General features: G+C 47.1%; 1 protein-coding gene across 1 annotated transcript in view; it reads right to left on the bottom strand.

Moving 5' to 3' along the window:
- LOC144593039 (amphiphysin-like) overlaps window positions 1–23,653 on the bottom strand; it is a 149,851-nt gene that overhangs the window by 16,345 nt on the left and 109,853 nt on the right. Inside the window, exons 21-33 of the mRNA XM_078398452.1 lie at window positions 23,192–23,254; window positions 21,346–21,408; window positions 20,135–20,197; window positions 18,974–19,036; window positions 17,366–17,428; window positions 15,767–15,829; window positions 14,557–14,619; window positions 12,760–12,822; window positions 11,499–11,561; window positions 10,286–10,396; window positions 8,141–8,200; window positions 5,946–6,005; window positions 933–998 (exon numbers count right to left, since the gene is read on the bottom strand). Coding sequence (XP_078254578.1) covers window positions 933–998; window positions 5,946–6,005; window positions 8,141–8,200; window positions 10,286–10,396; window positions 11,499–11,561; window positions 12,760–12,822; window positions 14,557–14,619; window positions 15,767–15,829; window positions 17,366–17,428; window positions 18,974–19,036; window positions 20,135–20,197; window positions 21,346–21,408; window positions 23,192–23,254 — 864 coding nt within the window. The remainder of the gene's footprint in view (window positions 1–932; window positions 999–5,945; window positions 6,006–8,140; window positions 8,201–10,285; window positions 10,397–11,498; window positions 11,562–12,759; window positions 12,823–14,556; window positions 14,620–15,766; window positions 15,830–17,365; window positions 17,429–18,973; window positions 19,037–20,134; window positions 20,198–21,345; window positions 21,409–23,191; window positions 23,255–23,653) is intronic.

The following is a 23,653-nucleotide window of genomic DNA, read 5'->3' as shown; positions in this document are numbered from 1 at the left end:
CACCTTGTATTTATTTAGTGTTCCAAGGTGACTCTCAGAGAAGAATCAACCAAAATTGTGTTGCGTACAGTTTTGGCCTCCTAATCTGAGGAAAGACATTCTTGCCATAGAGGGAGTACAGAGAAGGTTCACCAGATTGATTCCTGGGATGGCAGGACTTTCATATGAAGAAAGACTGGATAGACTCGGCTTGTACTCGCTGGAATTTAGAAGATTGAGGGGGGAACTTATAGAAACTTACAAAATTCTTAAGGGGTTGGACAGGCTAGATGCAGGAAGATTGTTCCCGATGTTGGGGAAGTCCAGAACAAGGGGTCACAGTTTAAGGATAAGGGGGAAGTCTTTTAGGACTGAGATGAGAAAGTTTTTTTTCACACAGAGAGTGGTGAATCTGTGGAATTCTCTGCCACAGAAGGTAGTTGAGGCCAGTTCATTGGCTATATTTAAGAGGGAGTTAGATGTGGCCCTTGTGGCTAAAGGGATCGGGGGTATGGAGAGAAGGCAGGTACGGGATACTGAGTTGGATGATCAGCCATGATCATATTGAATGGCGGTGCAGGCTCGAAGGGCCGAATGGCCTACTCCTGCACCTATTTTCTATGTTTCTATGTTTCTAAAAAATTAACATCAAGCCAAAGATTAAGTTATTAGAATAAGAAGTGAATATTACAATGGTTATAAAGATGGAGTGGTGGGTGTACAGAGAAAGGGACTCAATAATATTAATTCAGACGGTGGACATGTTGGATTTTTCAAAGTAGAGGTAACGTAGATGGGGTTTTTTTCTACTCTACAAGGTGAATTGCCACCATATGGACAGAGTTGCAAACACCTGACCTTACACGATAATTCTGCACACAACATTGAATATACCTCAACTGCAAAGCAGAATGGGGCAAGAGAGGAGGCAGATTGAGAGGTTGGGTCTGTACCTGCCAAGTCTCCAAATCTTCGGGAATTTCCTTGTGTTCTTCAGTATCCAGCTCTGGCACCACTTGCTGTAAAGGTAAGAATCAGAACAGATTTGAAAGCAAATCTTCAGGGCACTTGACTTGTTAATGCAATAATCTGACACACGGGATATCTGGTTGAATAGCACTCTTACAGTAAACCATTCTGAAATTGTTGGATTTCAGCATCTTGTATCTTCACTGTTTCGCGTAGGTTTGCTAGGTTAATTCCCGGAATGGCGGGACTGTCATATGTTGAAAGACTGGAGCGACTAGGCTTGTATACACTGGAATTTAGAAGGATGAGAGGAGATCTTATCGAAACGTATAAGATTATTAAGGGGTTGGACACGTTAGAGGCAGGAAACATGTTCCAAATGTTGGGGGAGTCCAGAACAAGGGGCCACAGTTTAAGAATAAGGGGTAGGCCATTTAGAACGGAGATGAGGAAAAACTTTTTCAGTCAGAGAGTTGTGAATCTGTGGAATTCTCTGCCTCAGAAGGCAGTGGAGGCCAATTCTCTGAATGCATTCAAAAGAGAGCTGGATAGAGCTCTTAAGGATGGCGGAGTCATGGGGTATGGGGAGAAGGCAGGAACAGGGTACTGATTGAGAATGATCAGCCATGATCACATTGAATTGCGGTGCTGGCTCGAAGGGCCGAATGGCCTCCTCCTGCACCTATTGTCTATTGTTTCGTTTCAGTTTAGTTTAGTTTCGAGGTCCAGCGCGGAAACAGCACCCTTCGGCCCGCCAAGTCCGCGCCGACCAGCGATCCCCGCACATTAACACTGCCCTGCGCACACTAGGGACATTTTATTTAACCATTTATACAACGCCAATTAACCTAGCAAACTTGTACGTCTTTGGAGTGTGGGAGGAAACCGAAGATCTCGGAGAAAACCCACGCAGATCACGGGGAGAACGTACAAACTCCGTACAGACAGTACCCTTAGTCAGGATCGAACCCGGGTTTCTGACGCTCTAAGGCAGTAGCTCTACCGCTGTGCCACCGCGCAACGCCTGTTGGTAGAACTTTCTTACACGCGATCTAAACGTTCTACATTCTCCTGTGTTTATCGAATGCATGGCACTTATGTAAATGGTACTAGACGAGCAGTGATGGGTGCTATCATGTACAGTGTGCAAAGATTAATAAAAAAACAAGTGGTCCCATACTTTTCTACTAAAAGTAAGAAAATGTATTGCACCACCAGGAAACTTAGTCGTACTTGTGGGGAAGGTCTTATCTGCAGCATTCTAACCACTGTAGGTAGCAAGTGGGCTATTGGTGACTCTGAAGCTTGAAGTCCTCCATCTAAAGAAGAGTCCCAACCAGAGACGTCACCTGTCTATTCCCCCCACAGATGCTGCCTGGTCTGCTAAGTTCCTTCAGCGCTTCGTGTTTTCTTCACAGGACAATTATTCTGCTTCGAGGACAAACCAAATCAAGCAAAATACACATCTATTCATCGCAACAGGATTGTGCACGTCGGGTGTGTTGCATTAGTCGAAACAGGGTAAACCACATGAAGGTTTGCAATCTCCCAGTGGCAATCTTGCAGGGCGTGCAGCGTAGGTTTACTAGGTTAATTCCCGGAATGGCGGGACTGTCATATGTTGAAAGACTGGAGCGACTAGGCTTGTATACACTGGAATTCAGAAGGATGAGAGGAGATCTTATCGAAACGTATAAGATTATTAAGGGGTTGGACACGTTAGAGGCAGGAAACATGTTCCCAATGTTGGGGGAGTCCAGAACCAGGGGCCACAGTTTAAGAATAAGGGGTAGGCTATTTAGAACTGAGATGAGGAAAAACCTTTTCAGTCAGAGTTGTGAATCTGTGGAATTCTCTGCCTCAGAAGGCAGTGGAGGCCAATTCTCTGAATGCATTCAAGAGAGAGCTAGATAGAGCTCTTAAGGATAGCGGAGTCAGGGGGTATGGGGAGAAGGCAGGAACGGGGTACCGATTGAGAATGATCAGCCATGATCACATTGAATGACGGAGCTGGCACGAAGGGCCGAATGGCCTCCTCCTGCACCTATTGTCTATTGTCTATTGGCTCCCTGTCCTCTCTCACGTCGTCGCTCCCAGCATGCACAGAGTGGAGAGGATGTTGGAAGATTGGTGCACCTTCGAGGTTAACCCTGACCGTCCCATCCACGCTGACTTGAACGATCTGCCCAACGTGCGCCTGAAGTCCCTTCTGCAAACCCTTCTGGTCTTCAGCCAAATCCCTGGAAGACTTTGACCCCCAAGGCCGAGTGGAGCAGAGCCTGGAAAGATGCCAACACCCAACGATGGAGAGATCGTCACAGACCCCACAGTGAAACCACTGGGAGTCGACCTCCATCGCAAGCAGCGGCTAACCCTGAACAGGATCGACACCCTCCACGCAAGGACAGCCCATCACCTGCATACGTGGGGGATGACAGACAGACAGACAGACAACCCTGCTTGCCACTGCGGATATCCAGACAATAGACAATAAACAATAGGTGCAGGAGGAGGCCATTCGGCCCTTCGAGCCATCACTGCCATTCAATGTGATCATGGCTGATCATTCTCAATCAGTACCCCGTTCCTGCCTTCTCCCCATACCCCCTGACTCCGCTATCCTTAAGAGCTCTATCTAGCTCTCTCTTGAATGCATTCAGAGAATTGGCCTCCACTGCCATCTGAGGCAGAGAATTCCACAGATTCACAACTCTCTGACTGAAAAAGTTTTTCCTCATCTCCGTTCTAAATGGCCTACCCCTTATTCTTAAACTGTGGCCCCTTGGCAGGAACGGGGTACTGATTGAGAAAGATCAGCCATGATCACATTGAATGGCGGTGAAGGGCCGAATGGCCTCCTCCTGCACCTATTGTCTAAAAGCACGCCACCCATTCCACTCTCCTGCTCCTAACAGGCAGGAAGCTGATGTTAATAATTAGCGGCAGCTGGCATCAGAGAGGAAATGGGCCACTGGCCAGGGGGTCCAGCTGGATCTATGTACTGGCACAGTAAGTACTGCTCTGGTGGGGGAGGCAATCTATGTGCTCCACAATACGCGCGGGCAAGCACAGAAACGCTCGTGCTTCACACACCAGTCGTCATTCCTGACAATAGACAATAGACAAAAGGTGCAGGAGGAGGCCATTCAGCCCTTCGAGCCAGCACCACCATTCAATGTGATCATGGCTGATCATTCTCAATCAGTACCCCGTTCCTGCCTTCTCCCCATACCCCCTGACTCCGCTATCCTTAAGAGCTCTATCTAGCTCTCTCTTGAATGCATTCAGAGAATTGGCCTCCACTGCCTTCTGAGGCAGAGAATTCCACAGATTCACAACTCTCTGACTGAAAAAGGTTTTTCCTCATCTCAGTTCTAAATGGCCTACCCCTTATTCTTAAACTGTGGCCCCTGGTTCTGGACTCCCCCAACATTGGGAACATGTTTCCTGCCTCTCGCGTGTCCAAACCCTTAATAATCTTATAATAATAATAATAATAATGCATTACATTTATATAGCGCTTTTCAAACACTCAAAGACGCTTTACAGGGATTACTAGAACATAGAGAAGAAAATAAATAGATAAATAAGTAAACGAACAGAGAAAGGAGACAGAAGGTGAGGTGACGGTCAGTGGTTGAAGGCAGTGCTGAACAGGTGAGACTTCAGTGCTGTTTTGAATGTGGTGAGTGAGGAGGAGTCTCTGACGGTTTGGGGTAGTGAGTTCCAGAGGGTGGGAGCAGCGATGGAGAAAGCCCTGTCCCCCCAGGATCTGAGTTTGGTCCGGATGGGGGGGGGACAGGAGGTTGGCAGCAGCAGAGCGGAGGGTGCAGGTGGGAGTGTGCCTGTGGAGGAGGTCAGTCAGGTAGGATGGGGCCAGGTTATGGAGGGCTTTGTAGGTCATGAGGAGGATTTTGTACTGGATTCTCTGGGGGATGGGGAGCCAGTGGAGTTTGTAAAGGACGGGGGTGATATGGTCACGGATCGGGGAGTGGGTGAGTAGACGGGCAGCGGAGTTTTGAATGTATTGAAGTTTACTGATGATTTTTGAGGGTGATACGTTTCGATAAGATCCCCTCTCATCCTTCTAAATTCCAGTGTATACAAGCCTAGTCGCTCCAGTCTTTCAACATATGACAGTCCCGCCATTCCGGGAATTAACCTGGTAAACCTATGCTGCACGCCCTCAATAGCAAGAATGATGTATCTGTTAAACGTTCAGTGATAAGATTCCTGAACCAGAGTCTCTACTGGAGCAAGTGTTTGGCCACTGATATTGTGCTTCATTGGGGGGCTTTTGCCTGTAGAGCTGGACGCAATCTCACCCTGCCATAGGTTGGGCGAGGGAGAAGGGAGACTGTTAAACATCTGTTAATTCATCAGATAGGAGCAGAATTAGAGCCATTCGGCCCAACAAGTCTACCCCGTCATTCAACCATAGCTGATCGATCCCACCCTCCTAACCCCATTCCCCTCATAACCCCTGACACCTCCACTAATCAAGAATCTACTCATCTTTGCCTTAAAGATATACATTGAATCGGCCTCCACAGCCCTCTGTGGCAAAGAATTCCACAGATTCACCACCCTCTGACTGAAGAAATTCCTCCCTCCTTAGGAGATAGATTTAAACTTTAAAATGTGAATAACTTAAAAAATATAACACCAATTTCAAAGAAACTTCTTCCATTAGCACCAAAGGGACGACGGTGAGTAAGGTGGGCCTAAAATTGTCACGCTATCGTGTACCGTTATGGCTGTAGTTCAGGAACAAACAAACAAACAAACGAGAGTTTTAGTGTATAGATGTGCAAACTCAGGGAACGGCGTTTGGTAATTGTAAGGCATAAACAAGGCACAAATGCAGCAACAAAAGGATGTGTTTTGGACAAGTGCGGTGCATGGGGTTCAAAATGCCCACAGATAGTTAACTGTAATGAACAGATGATGTGACAATGTGGTAACTTTAGCCTCAGCCCGAGGCAGCTTCTACATACCTCAGTGCTCTCAGATTTAGCAATTATATCTGCCTTCTCCGCCTCAGTGTCCTTAATCTCCTACAAGGGGAATAAAACATTGGATTTATTGAATCTAATCAGAGAACTGTAGAATACCACATTATAGAACAGGCTCGAAGGTATCACAAAATGCTGGAGTAACTCAGCGGGTCAGGCAGCATCTCGGGAGAGAAGGAATGGGTGACATTTCGGGTCAAGAACCCCTCTTCAGACTTAGATTTTGTCTGAAGAAGGGTCTCGACCCGAAACGTCACCCATTCCTTCTCTCCCGAGATGGTGCCTGACCCGCTGAGTTACTCCAGCATTTTGTAATACCTTCGATTTGTACCAGCATCTGCAGTTATTTTCCTACTCTTATAGAAAAGGCTGATTGCTCATCAGGTCTGTTTTGGTGATTTTTCTCACTGGTCCAATCCCACACTCCCACTCCCTCCTGTTCCATTTATTATTCATTCCTTTCAAACGGTTAACTGATCCCCTGTTAAAGTACACAGTGGACCTTGTTTCAAATTTGGTTTAGTTTAGTTTAATATAGAGATCGGCCCACCGAGTCCACACCGACCAGCGATCCCCGCACACTAACACCATCCTACCCACACGGGGAACAATTTACATTTATACCAGGCCAATTAACCTACAAACCTGTACGTCATTGGAGTGTGGGAGGAAACCGAAAATTTTGGAGAAAACCCACGCAGGTCACGGAGAGAACGTACAAACTCCGTACAGACAGCACCCGTAGTCGGGATCAAACCTGGGTCTCTTGCGCTGTAAGAGTCGTAAGACAGCGACTCTACCACCGCGCCATTGTGTCCGCCCCGGTGGCAAAGTAGAAGTGTTTTTTTTCCAATCTTCCTTTTCAATTAGACAATAGACAATAGACAATAGGTGCAGGAGGAGGCCATTCGGCCCTTCGAGCCAGCACCGCCATTCAATGTGATCATGGCTGATCATTCTCAATCAGTACCCCGTTCCTGCCTTCTCCCCATACCCCCTGACTCTGCTATCCTTAAGAGCTCTGTCTAGCTCTCTCTTGAATGCATTCAGAGAATTGGCCTCCACTGCCTTCTGAGGCAGAGAATTCCACAGATTCACAACTCTCTGACTGAAAAAGTTTTTCCTCATCTCCGTTCTAAATGGCCAACCCCTTATTCTTAAACTGTGGCCCCTGGTTCTGGACTCGCCCAACATTGGGAACATGTTTCCTGTCTCTAACGTGTCCAACCCCTTAATAATCTTAGACGTTTCGATAAGATCTCCTCTCATCCTTCTAAATTCCAGTGTATACAAGCCTAGTCGCCCCAGTCTTTCAACATAAATGTTTCTTTGATTGCCTTAAATTTGCATTTTCTTATTATACATCTTGTCACACAGTAGAAAGTAAAAATTATTGATCGCTATTTATTTGATCTTTAATACTGCATTGTAGCTTTGGTGCTGCAGTTTATAACAGGGTGGGAGAAGGCATTGTATGATTTGAAATATTCACAAAAGCTCCAAATAACAAGGCCACGAGAACCTGCCAATTGGGACAACTTGAGACAATGGTTGCATGTGGCCATTACAAAGACCTTTTGGGTTTAACAAAAATTAGATTGTGGATTAATGGATTCTTCTAATTTAGTGAAATGCAGGCCAAATGTAAAATTTTCATTAGATTGTGCTTAACTGTCTCTTAATTCTTCATTGATGGCTTAAATATTTGCTCCTTGGCCTCCAGTAAAGTGTTGGCACAGCATATAATAACAATAAACAATAGAGAATAGACAATAGGTGCAGGAGAAGGCCATTCGGCCCTTCGAGCCAGCACCGCCATTCACTGTCATCATGGCTGATCATCCACAATCAGTACCCCGTTCTTGCCTTCTCCCCATACCCCCCCATTATGGTCAGAGTGGCTATCAGTTAAACCCAATTATCGATAAGTCGGAAGACGGGTCTCGACCTGAAATGTCACCCATTCCTTCTCTCCCGAGATGCTGCCTGACCCGTTGAGTTACTCCAGCAATTTATGTCTACCAATTATTGAATAACAATGTCCTTTTCACAGTGCAGGTGGAACTAACTAATCCATTTATGGAAGGCCAGTTAAATGGAAGATATCTGTTGGTATTTAACTGTACTGAGCAGAAGAACTGGAATGGTGCACAAATATTGAAGCATTGTCTACATACCTCAACGACCTCGGTCTCAGCGCCCACAACTGCCTCCTGTGCTTCAAGCTCCTTGATCTCCTGAATAGAGAATAACGAATGGGATTTATTTCATTTCAATGTAATCCAAACACACAAGCAGATGTGTAAAATGTCAGGACATGATGTGGTTCAAACAAGCGGGGGGGGATGTCTGATGGTATTCAAGCAATATACACCGATGAGCCAAAACATTATGACCACTGACATGCGAAGTGAATAACATTGATCATCTTGTTACAAGATTGGAAAGACTAGGCTTGTATTCACTGGAGTTTAGAAAGATGAGAGGGGATCTTATAGAGACATAGAAAATTATAAAAGTACTGGACAAGTTAGATGCAGGAAAAATGTTCCTAATGTTGGGGAAGTCCAGAACCAGGGGCCACACAGTCTTAGAATAAAGGGGAGGCCATTTAAAACTGAGGTGAGAAGGAACTTTTTCACCCAGTGAATTGTGAATTTGTGGAATTCTCTGCCACAGAGGGCAGTGGAGGCCAATTCACTGGATGGATTTAAGAGAGAGTTAGATAGAGCTCTAGGGGCTAGTGGAATCAAGGGATATGGGGAGAAGGCAGGCACGGGTTACTGATTGTGGATGATCAGCCATGATCACAATGAATGATGGTGCTGGCTCGAAGGGCCGAATGGCCTCCTCCTGCACCTATTTTCTATGTTTCTATGTTGCTAAAGATGTGGACAATGTCCTGGAAGCACAATACAAATGAAAAACTGACAATTGTGCAGCATATGGCTTGATTGCACACAAGTTTGGACAGGCTAGATGCAGGAAGATTGTTCCCGATGTTGGGGAAGTCCAGAACAAGGGGTCACAGTTTAAGGATAAGGGGGAAGTCTTTTAGGTCCGAGATGAGAACGTTTTTTTTCACGCAGAGAGTGGTGAATCTGTGGAATTCTCTGCCACAGAAGGTAGTTGAGGCCAGTTCATTGGCTATATTTAAGAGGGAGTTAGATGTGGCCCTTGTGGCTAAAGGGATCAGGGGGTATGGAGAGAAGGCAGGTACGGGATACTGAGTTGGATGATCAGCCATGATCATATTGAATGGCGGTGCAGGCTCGAAGGGCCGAATGGCCTACTCCTGCACCTATTTTCTATGTTTCTATGTTTCTAAGTTTGTATCAGTGACAAGACCGTTGTTTTACTTTGTGCATTTATGGACAGGTTCATTGTTGCCGTTGCAGTCAGCGAAATGAATATCCAGATTCAATTCAGCGTTAATGAGAATGGAAGGCGGGTGGATAGAAGGTGAGGGAAAGTGTGGTGAGTGGTGCTAAAACAAAACATTGCAGACAACATCATGGTCAGGGCGAGGGTGGACATGCAGAATGGAGTAGGGAGTAGGCCATTCGGCCCTTCCACCGGGCACAGAATCACCTCTACCGCCTAGCGGTAACAAGGGGAGCTGGCCGTGGTGATAGAATGAAAGAAGCACTTAAGCCCCTGTCCCACTCAGGCAATTGTTTAGGCGACTACAGGTGACTAGGCCACACGGTCACCAGGGTGTCGCCTGTACGGCCGTGAGTCGTCTCCAAAGAGTCGTAGTGTTTTTCTGGTCGCCACTGGATTTTGAAATGTTTAAAAATCCTCGGTGGGTTTGACGCCAATGATCGTAGCTTGACGTCTCCTGACGGGGGCGCTGTCGTAGGTCGTCGCCAGGTGACGTAGGTCGTCGCCGGTGCTGACTTCGGTGAATTCCATTGGCGACTACCTACGTCAACCGGCGACAGGACAAAACCGGAGGCCAAAATGACGTGAATTGTCTTCAGTTGTCGCTGACACGGTCGTAGCTTGTCGCGGGTGGACGTAGGTTGACTTCGGTTGTCGTAGGTTGTCGCCTGTGTGGTGGTAGGTTGTCGTAGGTGCGGTCGTAGGTGGACGTCCTAAGTCGTGACGATTGGGTCGCCGGTTGTCGGTTGTCGGTAGCTTGACGTCGACTAGGTGGTAGGTTGTTGCAGCTTGTCGTAGACATTGTCGTAGGAGGTGGGGGTCCAGTCACCGGTTTTTTGGCGACCTGCTACGACTATGACAGTCGCCGGCAGTCGCCTAAGTGGGACATGCCCCTTACTGCCTGCAAATTAACTCTGTAGTCAAACAGTGGGACTCACCACAACCTCCTCGGTGACTGCACTGGGCACAACACAAGGGGCATCCTGGGGTGGCTCGGTGCCAGCGGCTGTCTCTTCGGGCTCCTGAGCAAGAGTGGCTACAGTTTCGGTCTTTTGAGGGTGAGAGAAGGTCGTAGTGTTAGTGCTTAAAGAACATGCACTGAAAACTCAGCCTGCCGTGAAAATCACAATGGGGTCACATTTAATCATCTAATTTGTTGAACTACGTAACGATTCAGCATGAAGGGGCGCTGATGTGTGGTTTTAAAAAAAATGGAAATGTCTAGAACTCTCAGAATTCCATTCAGTAAACGTGGACTTTGAATTATTTAGCCCGACAAACCTGTATCCTGCTTTAAGTGAAGGAGCCCCAGACCAATGCTCAACCTGCCCCCACTTAGGCTTGGATAGAGTGGATGTGGAGAGGATGTTTCCACTAGTGGGAGAGTCTGGGGCCAGAGGTCACAGCCTCAGAATTAAAGGACGTTCCTTTAGGAAGGAGATGAGGAGGGATTTCTTTAGTCGGAGGGCGATGAATCTGTGAAATACATTGCCACAGAAGGATGTGGAGGCCAAGTCAACGGATATTTTTAAGGCAGAGATAGATAGATTCGTGATTAATGTGGGTTACGGGGAGAAGGCAGGAGCATGGGGTTAGGAGGGAGAGATAGGTCAGCCATGATTGAATGGCGGAGTAGACTTGATGGGCCGAATGGCCTAATTCTGCTCCAAACACTTGTGAACAAGATATTCCATCTTATGTGACACTAACAGGCAACTAAACGACTTTGAAATGCAGATAGAGTAAAAAAGATTATGAAGACGCAGAATTATTTGTTCCTTACACTGTTAATCAACAGGCTGGTATTCTCAACACCCAAGCAAATCAACAATCCTCACCAATTTGGCGATGTACATGGATAGGAAAAGTTTAGAGGGATTGGGGCAAATGGCGAATAAATAGGATTAAGTTAGACGAGGCATTTTGGTCGACATGGATGAGTTCATAATAAGTTCATAAGTCATAGGAGCAGAATTAGGCGATCTGAAACCTTATGTTCTTTTCTCTCTTTGCACAGACCTGCTGAGGTCTCCCAATGTCTGATGGCCTTTCAGTAACGCTACACAACTTACAAAACAACCACCAGGCAGGAACGACACACTGGCACCAAGATGACAGATTAAAAAGGCAGCAGGGTGCAACATGACTTACCACGGTATCGAACACACTTTGGTCGGGCAACTCTGTGTTTCCCCCGGTGGTTCCGGCATCCAGCTTTAAAGACATCAAAGGGAAACACGTTTAGTCAGTAGATGTTACTGGAGAGGAAAGAATTTCTCACCAGACCTGAGATACGACCTGTGTGATCCTACTACGCTAATCCATGCAGCGGCTGTTCACGATTCAGGACCAGGGGGAACAGTTTAAGAATAAGGGGTAGGCCATTTACAACGGAGATGAGGAAAAATTGACAGGGGAGAGCCGGTGGATGTGGTGTACCTCGACTTTCAGAAAGCCTATGACAAGGTTCCACATAGGAGATTAGTGGCCAAAATTAGAGCACATGGTATTGGAGGTAGGGTACTGACAGGGATAGAAAATTGGTTGACAGACAGAAAGCAAAGAGTGGGGATCAATGCATCCCTTTCAGAATGTCAGGAAGTAACTAGTGGGGTACCGCAAGGCTCGGTGCTGGGACCGCAGCTATTTACAATATACATTAATGACTTGGATGAAGGGATTAAAAGTACCATTAGCAAACTTGCAGATGATACAAAGCTGGGTGGTAGTGTGAACTGTGAGGAAGATGCTATGAGGTTGCAGGGTGACTTGGACAGTTTGTGTGAGTGGGCGGATGCATGGCAGATGCAGTTTAATGTGGATAAGTGTGAGGTTATTCACTTTGGTGGTAAGAATAGGAAGGCAGAGTATTATCTGAATGGTGTCAAGTTAGGAACAGGGGACGTACAACGAGATCTGGGTGTCCTAGTGCATCAGTCACTGAAAGGAAGCATGCAGGTACAGCAGGCAGTGAAGAAAGCCAATGGAATGTTGGCCTTCATAACAAGAGTTGAGTATAGGAGCAAAGAGGTCCTTCTGCAGTTGTACAGGGCCCTAGTGAGACCGCACCTGGAGTACTGTGTGCAGTTTTGGTCTCCAAATTTGAGGAAGGATATTCTTGCTATTGAGGGCGTGCAGCGTAGGTTTACTAAGTTAATTCCCGGAATGGCGGGACTATCATATGTTGAAAGACTGGAGCGACTAGGCTTGTATACAATGGAATTTCAAAGGATGAGAGGAGATCTTATCAAAACGTATAAGATTATTAAGGGGTTGGACACGTTAGAGGCAGGAAACATGTTCCCAATGTTGGGGGAGTCCAGAACAAGGGGCCACAGTTTAAGAATAAGGGGTAGGCCATTTAGAACTGAGATGACAGATTAAAAAGGCAGCAGGGTGCAACATGACTTACCACGGTATCAAACACACTTTGGTCGGGCAACTCTGTGTTTCCCCCTGTGGTTCCGGCATCCAGCTTTAATATGTGAAGAAATCAAAGGGAAACATGTTTAGTCAGTAAATGTTACTGGAGAGGAAAGAGTTTCTCACCAGGTCTGAGATACGACCGGTGTGATCCTACTACGCTAATCCATGCAGCGGCTGTTCACGATTCAGGACCAGGGGCCACAGTTTAAGAATAAGGGGTAGGCCATTTAGAATGGAGATGAGGAAAAACATTTTCGGTCAGAGAGTTGTGAATCTGTGGAATTCTCTGCCTCGGAAAGCAGTGGTGGCCAATTCTCTGAATGCATTCAAGAGAGAGCTAGATAGAGCTCTTAAGGATAGCGGAGTCAGGGGGTATGGGGAGAAGGCAGGAACGGGGTACTGATTGAGAATGATCAGCCATGATCACATTGAATGGTGGTGATGGCTCGAAGGGCCGAATGGCCTCCTCCTGTACCTATTGTCTATTGTCTATTGGTGCTTTCGTAGATTCTTCCTCAACTCCAACTACCCCTTTAAACCGTTGTTGCGGGACTTCATTTTCAGGGTGTCCATACAGCCACTCTGACCTCACCTCACCAGGACGTTCCGTTTTATATCCTCTTCATCCCCACACAACCCTTTCTGAAAATTAAAACTCATTAAAAGGCACGGTGGTGCAGCTGTAGTGTTGCTGCCTCACAGCGAATGCAGCGCCGGAGACCCGGGTTCCATCCCGACTACGGGTGCCGTCTGTACGGAGTTTGTACGCCTGGAGTATTGCGTACAGTTTTGGTCTCCTAATCTGAGGAAAGACATTCTTGCCATAGAGGGAGTACAGAGAAGGTTCACCAGATTGATTCCTGGGATGGCAGGACTTTCATATGAAGAAAGACTGGATAGACTCGGCTTGTACTCGCTGGAATTTAGAAGATTGAGGGGGGATCTTATAGAAACGTACAAAATTCTTAAGGGGTTGGACAGGCTAGATGCAGGAAGATTGTTCCCGATGTTGGGGAAGTCCAGAACAAGGGGTCACAGTTTAAGGATAAGGGGGAAGTCTTTTATGACCGAGATGAGAAAGTTTTTTTTCACACAGAGAGTGGTGAATCTGTGGAATTCTCTGCCACAGAAGGTAGTTGAGGCCAGTTCATTGGCTATATTTAAGAGGGAGTTAGATGTGGCCCTTGTGGCTAAAGGGATCAGGGGGTATGGAGAGAAGGCAGGTACGGGATGCTGAGTTGGATGATCAGCCGAAGGGCCGAATGGCCTGCTCCTGCACCTATTTTCTATGTTTCTATGTTTCTATGATCCTGACTACGGGAGCTGTCTGTACGGAGTTTGTACGTTCTCCCAGTGACCTGCATGGGATTTCTCCGAGATCTTCGGTTTCCTCCCGCACTCCAAAGACGTGCAGATATGTAGGTTAACTGGCCTTTGTAAATGTAAAAATTGTCCCTAGCGTCTGTAGGATAGTGTTGGCGTGCGGGGATCGCTGGCCGGCGCGGACCCGGTGGGCCGAAAGGGCCTGTTTCCGCGCTGTATCTCTAAAACTAAAAACTATTGTCTATTGTCAAATCTGTTTCCTCTCTCTCTCAGTTCTAATGAAGGTGATCTGAAACCTTCAATGTTCTTTTTTCTCTTTGCACAGACCTGCTGAGGTCTCCCAGTGTCTGATGGCCTTTCAGTAACGCTACTCAACAACACAAAACAACCACCAGGCAGGAACGACACACTGGCACCAAGATGACAGATTAAAAAGGCAGCAGGGTGCTACATGACTTACCACGGTATCGAACACACTTTGTTCGGGCAACTCTGTGTTTCCCCCTGTGGTTCCGGCATCCAGCTTTAATATGTGAAGACATCAAAGGGAAACATGTTTAGTCAGTAAATGTTACTGGAGAGGAAAGAGTTTCTCACCAGGCCTGAGATACGATCGGTGTGATCCTACTACGCTAATCCATGCAGCGGCTGTTCACGATTCAGGACCAGGGGCCACAGTTTAAGAATAAGGGGTAGGCCATTTAGAACGGAGATGAGGAAAAACCTTTTCAGTCAGAGAGTTGTGAATCTGTGGAATTCTCTGCCTCAGAAGGCAGTGGAGGCCAATTCTCTGAATGCATTCACGAGAGAGCTAGATAGAGCTCTTAAGGATAGCGGAGTCAGGGGGTATGGGGAGAAGGCAGGAACAGGGTACTGATTGTGAATGATCAGCCATGATCACATTGAATGGTGGTGCTGGCTCGAAGGGCCGAATGGCCTCCTCCTGCACCTATTGTCTATTGTTGCTTCCTTAGATTCTCTCCTCAACTCCAACTACCCCTTTAAACCTTCGCTGGAGGACTTCATTTTCAGGTTATCCATACGGCCACTCTGACCTCACCAGGGACCTTCTGCTTTTTATCCTCTTCATCCCCACACAACCCTTTCTGTGCCTTTTAAAACTCATTAAAAGGCACGGTGGCGCAGCGGTAGAGTTGCTGCCTCACAGCGAATGCAGCGCCGGAGACCCGGGTACCATCCCGACTACGGGCGCCGTCTGTACGGAGTTTGCACGTTCTCCCCGTGACCTGCGTAGGCTTTCCCCAAGATCATTGGTTTCCTCCCGCACTCCAAAGACGTGCAGGTACGTAGGTTAATTGGCTTGGCAAATGTAAAAATTGTTCCTAGCGGGTGTGGGATAGTGTTGGCGTGCGGGGATCGCTGGTCGGCGCGGACCCGGTGGGCCGAAAGGGTCTGTTTCCGCGCTGTATCTCTAAAACTAAAAACTATTGTCTATTGTCTAATCTGTTTCCTCTCTCTCCCAGTTCTAATGAAGGTGATCTGAAACCTTAAATGTTCTTTTCTCTCTTTGCACAGACCTGCTGAGGTCTCCCAGTGTCTGATGGCCTTTCAGTAACGCTACTCAACTTACAAAACATCCACCAGGCAGGAACGACACACTGGCACCAAGATGACAGATTAAAAAGGTAGCAGGGTGCAACATGACTTACCACGGTATCGAACACACTTTGTTCGGGCAACTTTGTGTTTCCCCCTGTGGTTCCGGCATCCAGCTTTAATATGTGAAGACATCAAAGGGAAACATGTTTAGTCAGTAAATGTTACTGGAGAGGGAAGAGTTTCTCAACAGGCCAGAGATACGACCGGTGTGATCCTACTACGCTAATCCATGCAGCGGCTGTTCAGGATTCAGGACCAGGGGCCACAGTTTAAGAATAAGGGGTAGGCCATTTAGAACTGAGATGAGGAAAAAACTTTTTCAGTCAGAGAGTTGTAAATCTGTGGAATTCACTGCCGCAGAAGACAGTGGAAGCCAATTTTCTGAATGATTTGAAGAGAGAGCTAGAGAAAGCTCTTAAAGATGGTGGAGTCAGGGGGTATGCGGAGAAGGCAGGAACGGGGTACTGATTGTGAATGATGAGCCATGATCACATTGAATGTGATCACATAGGCTTGTATACACCGGAATTTAGAAGGATGAGAGGAGATCTTATCGAAACGTATAAGATTATTAAGGGGTTGGACACGTTAGAGGCAGGAAACATGTTCCCAATTTTGGGGGAGTCCAGAACAACGGGCCACAGTTTAAGAATAAGGGGTAGGCCATTTAGAACTGAGATGAGGAAAAACCTTTTCAGTCAGAGAGTTGTGAATCTGTGGAATTCTCTGCCTCAGAAGGCAGTGGAGGCCAATTCTCTGAATGCATTCAAGAGAGAGCTGGATAGAGCTCTTAAGGAGAGCGGAGTCAGGGAGTATGGGGAGAAGGCAGGAACGGGGTACTGATTGAGAATGATCAGCCATGATCACATTGAATGGCGGTGCTGGCTCGAAGGGCCGAATGGCCTCCTCCTGTACCTATTGTCTATTGTCTATTGTCTATTGTTGCTTTCTTAGATTCTCTCCTCAACTCCAACTACCCCTTTAAACCGTCGCTGTGGGACTTCATTTTCAGGTTATCCATACAGCCACTCTGACCTCACCTCACCAGGACGTTATGTTTTATATCCTCTTCATCCCCACACAACCCTTTCTGAAAATTAAAACTCATTAAAAGGCACGGTTGCGCAGCGGTAGAGTTGCTGCCTCACAGCGAATGCAGCGCCGGAGACCCGGGTTCCATCCCGACTGCGGGAGCTGTCTGTACGGAGTTTGTACGTTCTCCCCGTGACCTGCGTGGGTTTTCTCCGAGATCTTCGGTTTCCTCCCACACTCCAAAGACGTGCAGATACGTAGGTTAACTGGCCTTTGTAAATGTATAAATTGTCCCTAGCGGGTGTAGGATAGTGTTGGCGTGCGGGGATCGCTGGTCGGCGCGGACCCGGTGGGCCGAAATGGCCTGTTTCCGCGCTGTATCTCTAAAACTAAAAACTATTGTCTATTGTCTAATCTGTTTCCTCTCCCAGTTCTAATGAAGGTGATCTGAAACCTTAAATGTTCTTTTTTCTCTTTGCACAGACCTGCTGAGGTCTCCCAGTGTCTGATGGCCTTTCAGTAACGCTACTCAACTTACAAAACATCCACCAGGCAGGAACGACACACTGGCACCAAGATGACAGATTAAAAAGGCAGCAGGGTGCAACATGACTTACCACGGTATCGAACACACTTTGTTCGGGCAACTCTGTGTTTCCCCCTGTGGTTCCGGCATCCAGCTTTAATATGTGAAGACATCAAAGGGAAACATGTTTAGTCAGTAAATGTTACTGGAGAGGGAAGAGTTTCTCAACAGGCCAGAGATACGACCGGTGTGATCCTACTACGCTAATCCATGCAGCGGCTGTTCAGGATTCAGGACCAGGGGCCACAGTTTAAGAATAAGGGGTAGGCCATTTAGAACTGAGATGAGGAAAAAACTTTTTCAGTCAGAGAGTTGTAAATCTGTGGAATTCACTGCCTCAGAAGACAGTGGAAGCCAATTTTCTGAATGATTTGAAGAGAGAGCTAGAGAAAGCTCTTAAAGATGGTGGAGTCAGGGGGTATGCGGAGAAGGCAGGAACGGGGTACTGATTGTGAATGATGAGCCATGATCACATTGAATGTGATCACATAGGCTTGTATACACCGGAATTTAGAAGGATGAGAGGAGATCTTATCGAAACGTATAAGATTATTAAGGGGTTGGACACGTTAGAGGCAGGAAACATGTTCCCAATTTTGGGGGAGTCCAGAACAACGGGCCACAGTTTAAGAATAAGGGGTAGGCCATTTAGAACTGAGATGAGGAAAAACCTTTTCAGTCAGAGAGTTGTGAATCTGTGGAATTCTCTGCCTCAGAAGGCAGTGGAGGCCAATTCTCTGAATGCATTCAAGAGAGAGCTGGATAGAGCTCTTAAGGATAGCGGAGTCAGGGGGTATGGGGAGAAGGCAGGAACGGGGTACTGATTGAGAATGATCAGCCATGATCACATTGAATGGCGGTGCTGGCTCGAAGGGCCGAATGGCCTCCTCTTGTACCTATTGTCTATTGTCTATTGTTGCTTTCTTAGATTCTCTCCTCAACTCCAACTACCCCTTTAAACCGTCGCTGCGGGACTTCATTTTCAGGTTATCCATACAGCCACTCTGACCTCACCTCACCAGGACGTTCCGTTTTATATCCTCGTCATCCCCACACAACCCTTTCTGAAAATTGAAACTTATTAAAAGGCACGGTGACGCAGCGGTAGAGTTGCTGCCTCACAGCAAATGCAGCGCCAGAGACCCGGGTTCCATCCCGACTACGGGGGCCGTCTGTACGGAGTTTGTACGTTCTCCCCATGACCTGCGTGGGTTTTCTCCGAGATCTTCGGTTTCCTCCGAGATCTTCGGTTTCCTCCCACACTCCAAAGACGTGCAGATACGTAGGTTAACTGACCTTTGTTAATGTAAAAATTGTCCCTAGTGGGTGTAGGATAGTGTTGGGGATCGCTGGTCGGCGCGGACGCGGTGGGCCGAAAGGGCCTGTTTCCGCGCTGTATCTCTAAAACTAAAAACTATTGTCTATTGTCTAATCTGTTTCCTCTCTCTCCCAGTTCTAATGAAGGTGATCTGAAACCTTCAATGTTCTTTTTTCTCTTTGCACAGACCTGCTGAGGTATCCCAGTGTCTGATGGCCTTTCAGTAACGCTACTCAACTTACAAAACATCCACCAGGCAGGAACGACACACTGGCACCAAGATGACAGATTAAAAAGGCAGCAGGGTGCAACATGACTTACCACGGTATCGAACACACTTTGTTCGGGCAACTCTGTGTTTCCCCCTGTGGTTCCGGCATCCAGCTTTAATATGTGAAGACATCAAAGGGAAACATGTTTAGTCAGTAAATGTTTCTGGAGAGGAAAGAGTTTCTCACCAGGCCTGAGATACGACCGGTGTGATCCTACTACGCTAATCCATGCAGCGGCTGTTCACGATTCAGGACCAGGGGCCACAGTTTAAGAATCTGAAGAATTCTCTGCCTCAGAAGGCAGTGGAGGCCAATTCTCTGAATGTATTCAAGAGAGAGCTAGATAGAGCTCTTAAGGATAGCGGAGTCAGGGGGTATAGGGAGAAGGCAGGAACGGGGTACTGATTGATAATGATCAGCCATGATCACATTGAATGGTGGTGATGGCTCAAAGGGCCGAATGGCCTCCTCCTGTACCTATTGTCTATTGTCTATTGTCTATTGTTGCTTTCTTAGATTCTCTCCTCAACTCCAACTACCGCTTTAAACCGTCGCTGTGGGACTTCATTTTCAGGTTATCCATACAGCCACTCTGACCTCACCTCACCAGGACCTTCTGTTTTTTATCCTCCATCCCTACACAACCCTTTCTGAAAATTAAAACTCATTAAAAGGCACGTTTGCACGGTAGAGTTTCTGCCTCACAGCGAATGCAGCGCCGGAGACCCGGGTTCGATCCCGACTGCGGGTGCTGTCTGTACGGAGTTTGTACGTTCTCCCCGTGACCTGCGTGGGTTTTCTCCGAGATCTTCGGTTTCCTCCCACACTCCAAAGACGTGCAGATACCTAGGTTAACTGGCCTTTGTAAATGTACAAATTGTCCCTAGCGGGTGTAGGATAGTGTTGGCGTGCGGGGATCGCTGGTCAGCGCGGACGCGGTGGGCCGAAAGGGCCTGTTTCCGCGCTGTATCTCTAAAACTAAAAACTATTGTCTATTGTCTAATCTGTTTTCTCTCTCTCCCAGTTCTAATGAAGGTGATCTGAAACCTTAAATGTTCTTTTTTCTCTTTGCACAGACCTGCTGAGGTCTCCCAGTGTCTGATGGCCTTTCAGTAACGCTACTCAACTTACAAAACATCCACCAGGCAGGAACGACACACTGGCACCAAGATGACAGATTAAAAAGGCAGCAGGGTGCAACATGACTTACCACGGTATCGAACACACTTTGTTCGGGCAACTCTGTGTTTCCCCCTGTGGTTCCGGCATCCAGCTTTAATATGTGAAGACATCAAAGGGAAACATGTTTAGGCAGTAGATGTTACTGGAGAGGAAAGAGTTTCTCACCAGGCCTGAGATACGACGGGTGTGATCCTACTACGCTAATCCATGCAGCGGCTGTTCACGATTCAGGACCAGGGGCCACAGTTTAAGAATAAGGGGTAGGCCATTTAGAACGGAGATGAGGAAAAACCTTTTCAGTCAGAGAGTTGTGAATCTGTGGAATTCTCTGCCTCAGAAGGCAGTGGAGGCCAATTCTCTGAATGCATTCAAGAGAGAGCTCTTAAGGATAGCAGAGTCAGGGGGTATAGGGAGAAGGCAGGAACGGGGTACTGATTGAGAATGATCAGCCATGATCACATTGAATGGTGGTGATGGCTCAAAGGGCCGAATGGCCTCCTCCTGTACCTATTGTCTATTGTCTATTGTCTATTGTTGCTTTCTTAGATTCTCTCCTCAACTCCAACTACCGCTTTAAACCGTCGCTGTGGGACTTCATTTTCAGGTTATCCATACAGCCACTCTGACCTCACCTCACCAGGACCTTCTGTTTTTTATCCTCCATCCCTACACAACCCTTTCTGAAAATTAAAACTCATTAAAAGGCACGTTGGCACAGCGGTAGAGTTTCTGCCTCACAGCGAATGCAGCGCCGGAGACCCGGGTTCGATCCCGACTGCGGGTGCTGTCTTTCCGGAGTTTGTACGTTCTCCCCGTGACCTGCGTGGGTTTTCTCCGAGATCTTCGGTTTCCTCCCACACTCCAAAGACGTGCAGATACGTAGATTAACTGGCCTTTGTAAATGTAAAAACTGTCCCTAGCGGGTGTAGGATAGTGTTGGCGTGCGGGGATCGCTGGTCGGCGCGGACCCGGTGGGCCGAAATGGCCTGTTTCCGCGCTGTATCTCTAAAACTAAAAACTATTGTCTATTGTCTAATCTGTTTCCTCTCCCAGTTCTAATGAAGGTGATCTGAAACCTTAAATGTTCTTTTTTCTCTTTGCACAGACCTGCTGAGGTCTCCCAGTGTCTGATGGCCTTTCAGTAACGCTACTCAACTTACAAGACATCCACCAGGCAGGAACGACACACTGGCACCAAGATGACAGATTAAAAAGGCAGCAGGGTGCAACATGACTTACCACGGTATCGAACACACTTTGTTCGGGCAACTCTGTGTTTCCCCCTGTGGTTCCGGCATCCAGCTTTAATATGTGAAGACATCAAAGGGAAACATGTTTAGTCAGTAAATGTTACTGGAGAGGAAAGAGTTTCTCACCAGGCCTGAGATACGACCGGTGTGATCCTACTACGCTAATCCATGCAGCGGCTGTTCACGATTCAGGACCAGGGGCCACAGTTTAAGAATAAGGGGTAGGCCATTTAGAACGGAGATGAGGAAAAACTTTTTCAGTCAGAGAGTTGTGAATCTGTGGAATTCTCTGCCTCAGAAGGCAGTGGAGGCCAATTCTCTGAATGCATTCAAGAGAGAGCTAGATAGAGCTCTTAAGGATAGCAGAGTCAGGGGGTATGGGGAGAAGGCAGGAACGGGGTACTGATTGTGAATGATGAGCCATGATCACATTGAATGTGATCACATAGGCTTGTATACACTGGAATTTAGAAGGATGAGAGGAGATCTTATCGAAACGTATAAGATTATTAAGGGGTTGGACACGTTAGAGGCAGGAAACATGTTCCCAATGTTGGGGGAGTCCAGAATAAGGGGCCACAGTTTAAGAATAAGGGGTAGGCCATTTAGAACGGAGATGAGGAAAAACTTTTTCAGTCAGAGAGTTGTGAATCTGTGGAATTCTCTGCCTCAGAAGGCAGTGGAGGCCAATTCTCTGAATGCATTCAAGAGAGAGCTAGATAGAGCTCTTAAGGATAGCAGAGTCAGGGGGTATGGGGAGAAGGCAGGAACGGGGTACTGATTGTGAATGATGAGCCATGATCACATTGAATGTGATCACATAGGCTTGTATACACTGGAATTTAGAAGGATGAGAGGAGATCTTATCGAAACGTATAAGATTATTAAGGGGTTGGACACGTTAGAGGCAGGAAACATGTTCCCAATGTTGGGGGAGTCCAGAATAAGGGGCCACAGTTTTAGAATAAGGGGTAGGCCATTTAGAACTGAGATGAGGAAAAACCTTTTCAGTCAGAGAGTTGTGAATCTGTGGAATTCTCTGCCTCAGAAGGCAGTGGAGGCCAATTCTCTGAATGCATTCAAGAGAGAGCTGGATAGATCTCTTAAGGATAGCGGAGTCAGGGGGTATGGGGAGAAGGCAGGAGCGAGGTACTGATTGAGAATGATCAGCCATGATCATATTGAATGGCGGTGCAGGCTCGAATGGCCAAATGGCCTACTCCTGCACGTATTTTCTTTGTTTTCTATGTTTATCCTCTTCATCCCCACACAACCCTTTCTGAAAATTGAAACTCATTAAAAGGCACGTTGGCACAGTGGTAGAGTTGCTGCCTCACAGCGAATGCAGCGCCGGAGACCCGGGTTCCATCCCGACTACGGGCGCTGTCTGTACGGAGTTTGTACGTTCTCCCCGTGACCTGCGTGGATTTTCTCTGTGATCTTCGGTTTCCTCCCGCACTCCAAAGACGTGCAGATACCTAGGTTAACTGGCCTTTGTAAATGTAAAAACTGTCCCTAGCGGGTGTAGGATAGTGTTGGCGTGCGGGGATCGCTGGTCGGCGCGGACCCGGTGGGCCGAAAGGGCCTGTTTCCGCGCTGTATCTCTAAAACTAAAAACTATTGTCTAATCTGTTTCCTCTCTCTCCCAGTTCTAATGAAGGTGATCTGAAACCTTCAATGTTCTTTTTTCTCTTTGCACAGACCTGCTGAGGTCTCCCAGTGTCTGATGGCCTTTCAGTAACGCTACTCATCTTACAAGACATCCACCAGGCAGGAACGACACACTGGCACCAAGATGACAGATTAAAAAGGCAGCAGGGTGCTACATGACTTACCACGGTATCGAACACACTTTGGCCGGGCAACTCTGCGTTTCCCCCGGTGGTTCCGGCATCCAGCTTTAATATGTGAAGACATCAAAGGGAAACACGTTTAGTCAGTAGATGTTACTGGAGAGGAAAGAGTTTCTCACCAGGCCTGAGATACGACCGGTGTGATCCTACTACGCTAATCCATGCAGCGGCTGTTCAGGATTCAGGACCAGGGGCCACAGTTTAAGAATAAGGGGTAGGCCATTTAGAACGGAGATGAGAAAAAACCTTTTTCAGTCAGAGAGTTGTAAATCTGTGGAATTCTCTGTGGAAAGCATTTTTAGGTATGTAAAGAGTTAAAAAATAGTCAAGGCAAATGTGTGTCCCATGAAGACAGAAGCGGGAGAATTTATTATGGGGAACAAGGAAATGGCAGACGAGTTGAACTGGTACTTTGGATCTGTCTTCACTAAGGAAGATACAAGC

This window comes from Rhinoraja longicauda, chromosome 4, assembly GCF_053455715.1.
Source record: "Rhinoraja longicauda isolate Sanriku21f chromosome 4, sRhiLon1.1, whole genome shotgun sequence".
Taxonomy (NCBI): Eukaryota; Metazoa; Chordata; class Chondrichthyes; order Rajiformes; family Arhynchobatidae; genus Rhinoraja; species Rhinoraja longicauda.
The sequence above is the reverse complement of the archived record's forward strand: the minus strand, read 5'-3'. Positions and strand labels throughout refer to the sequence as shown.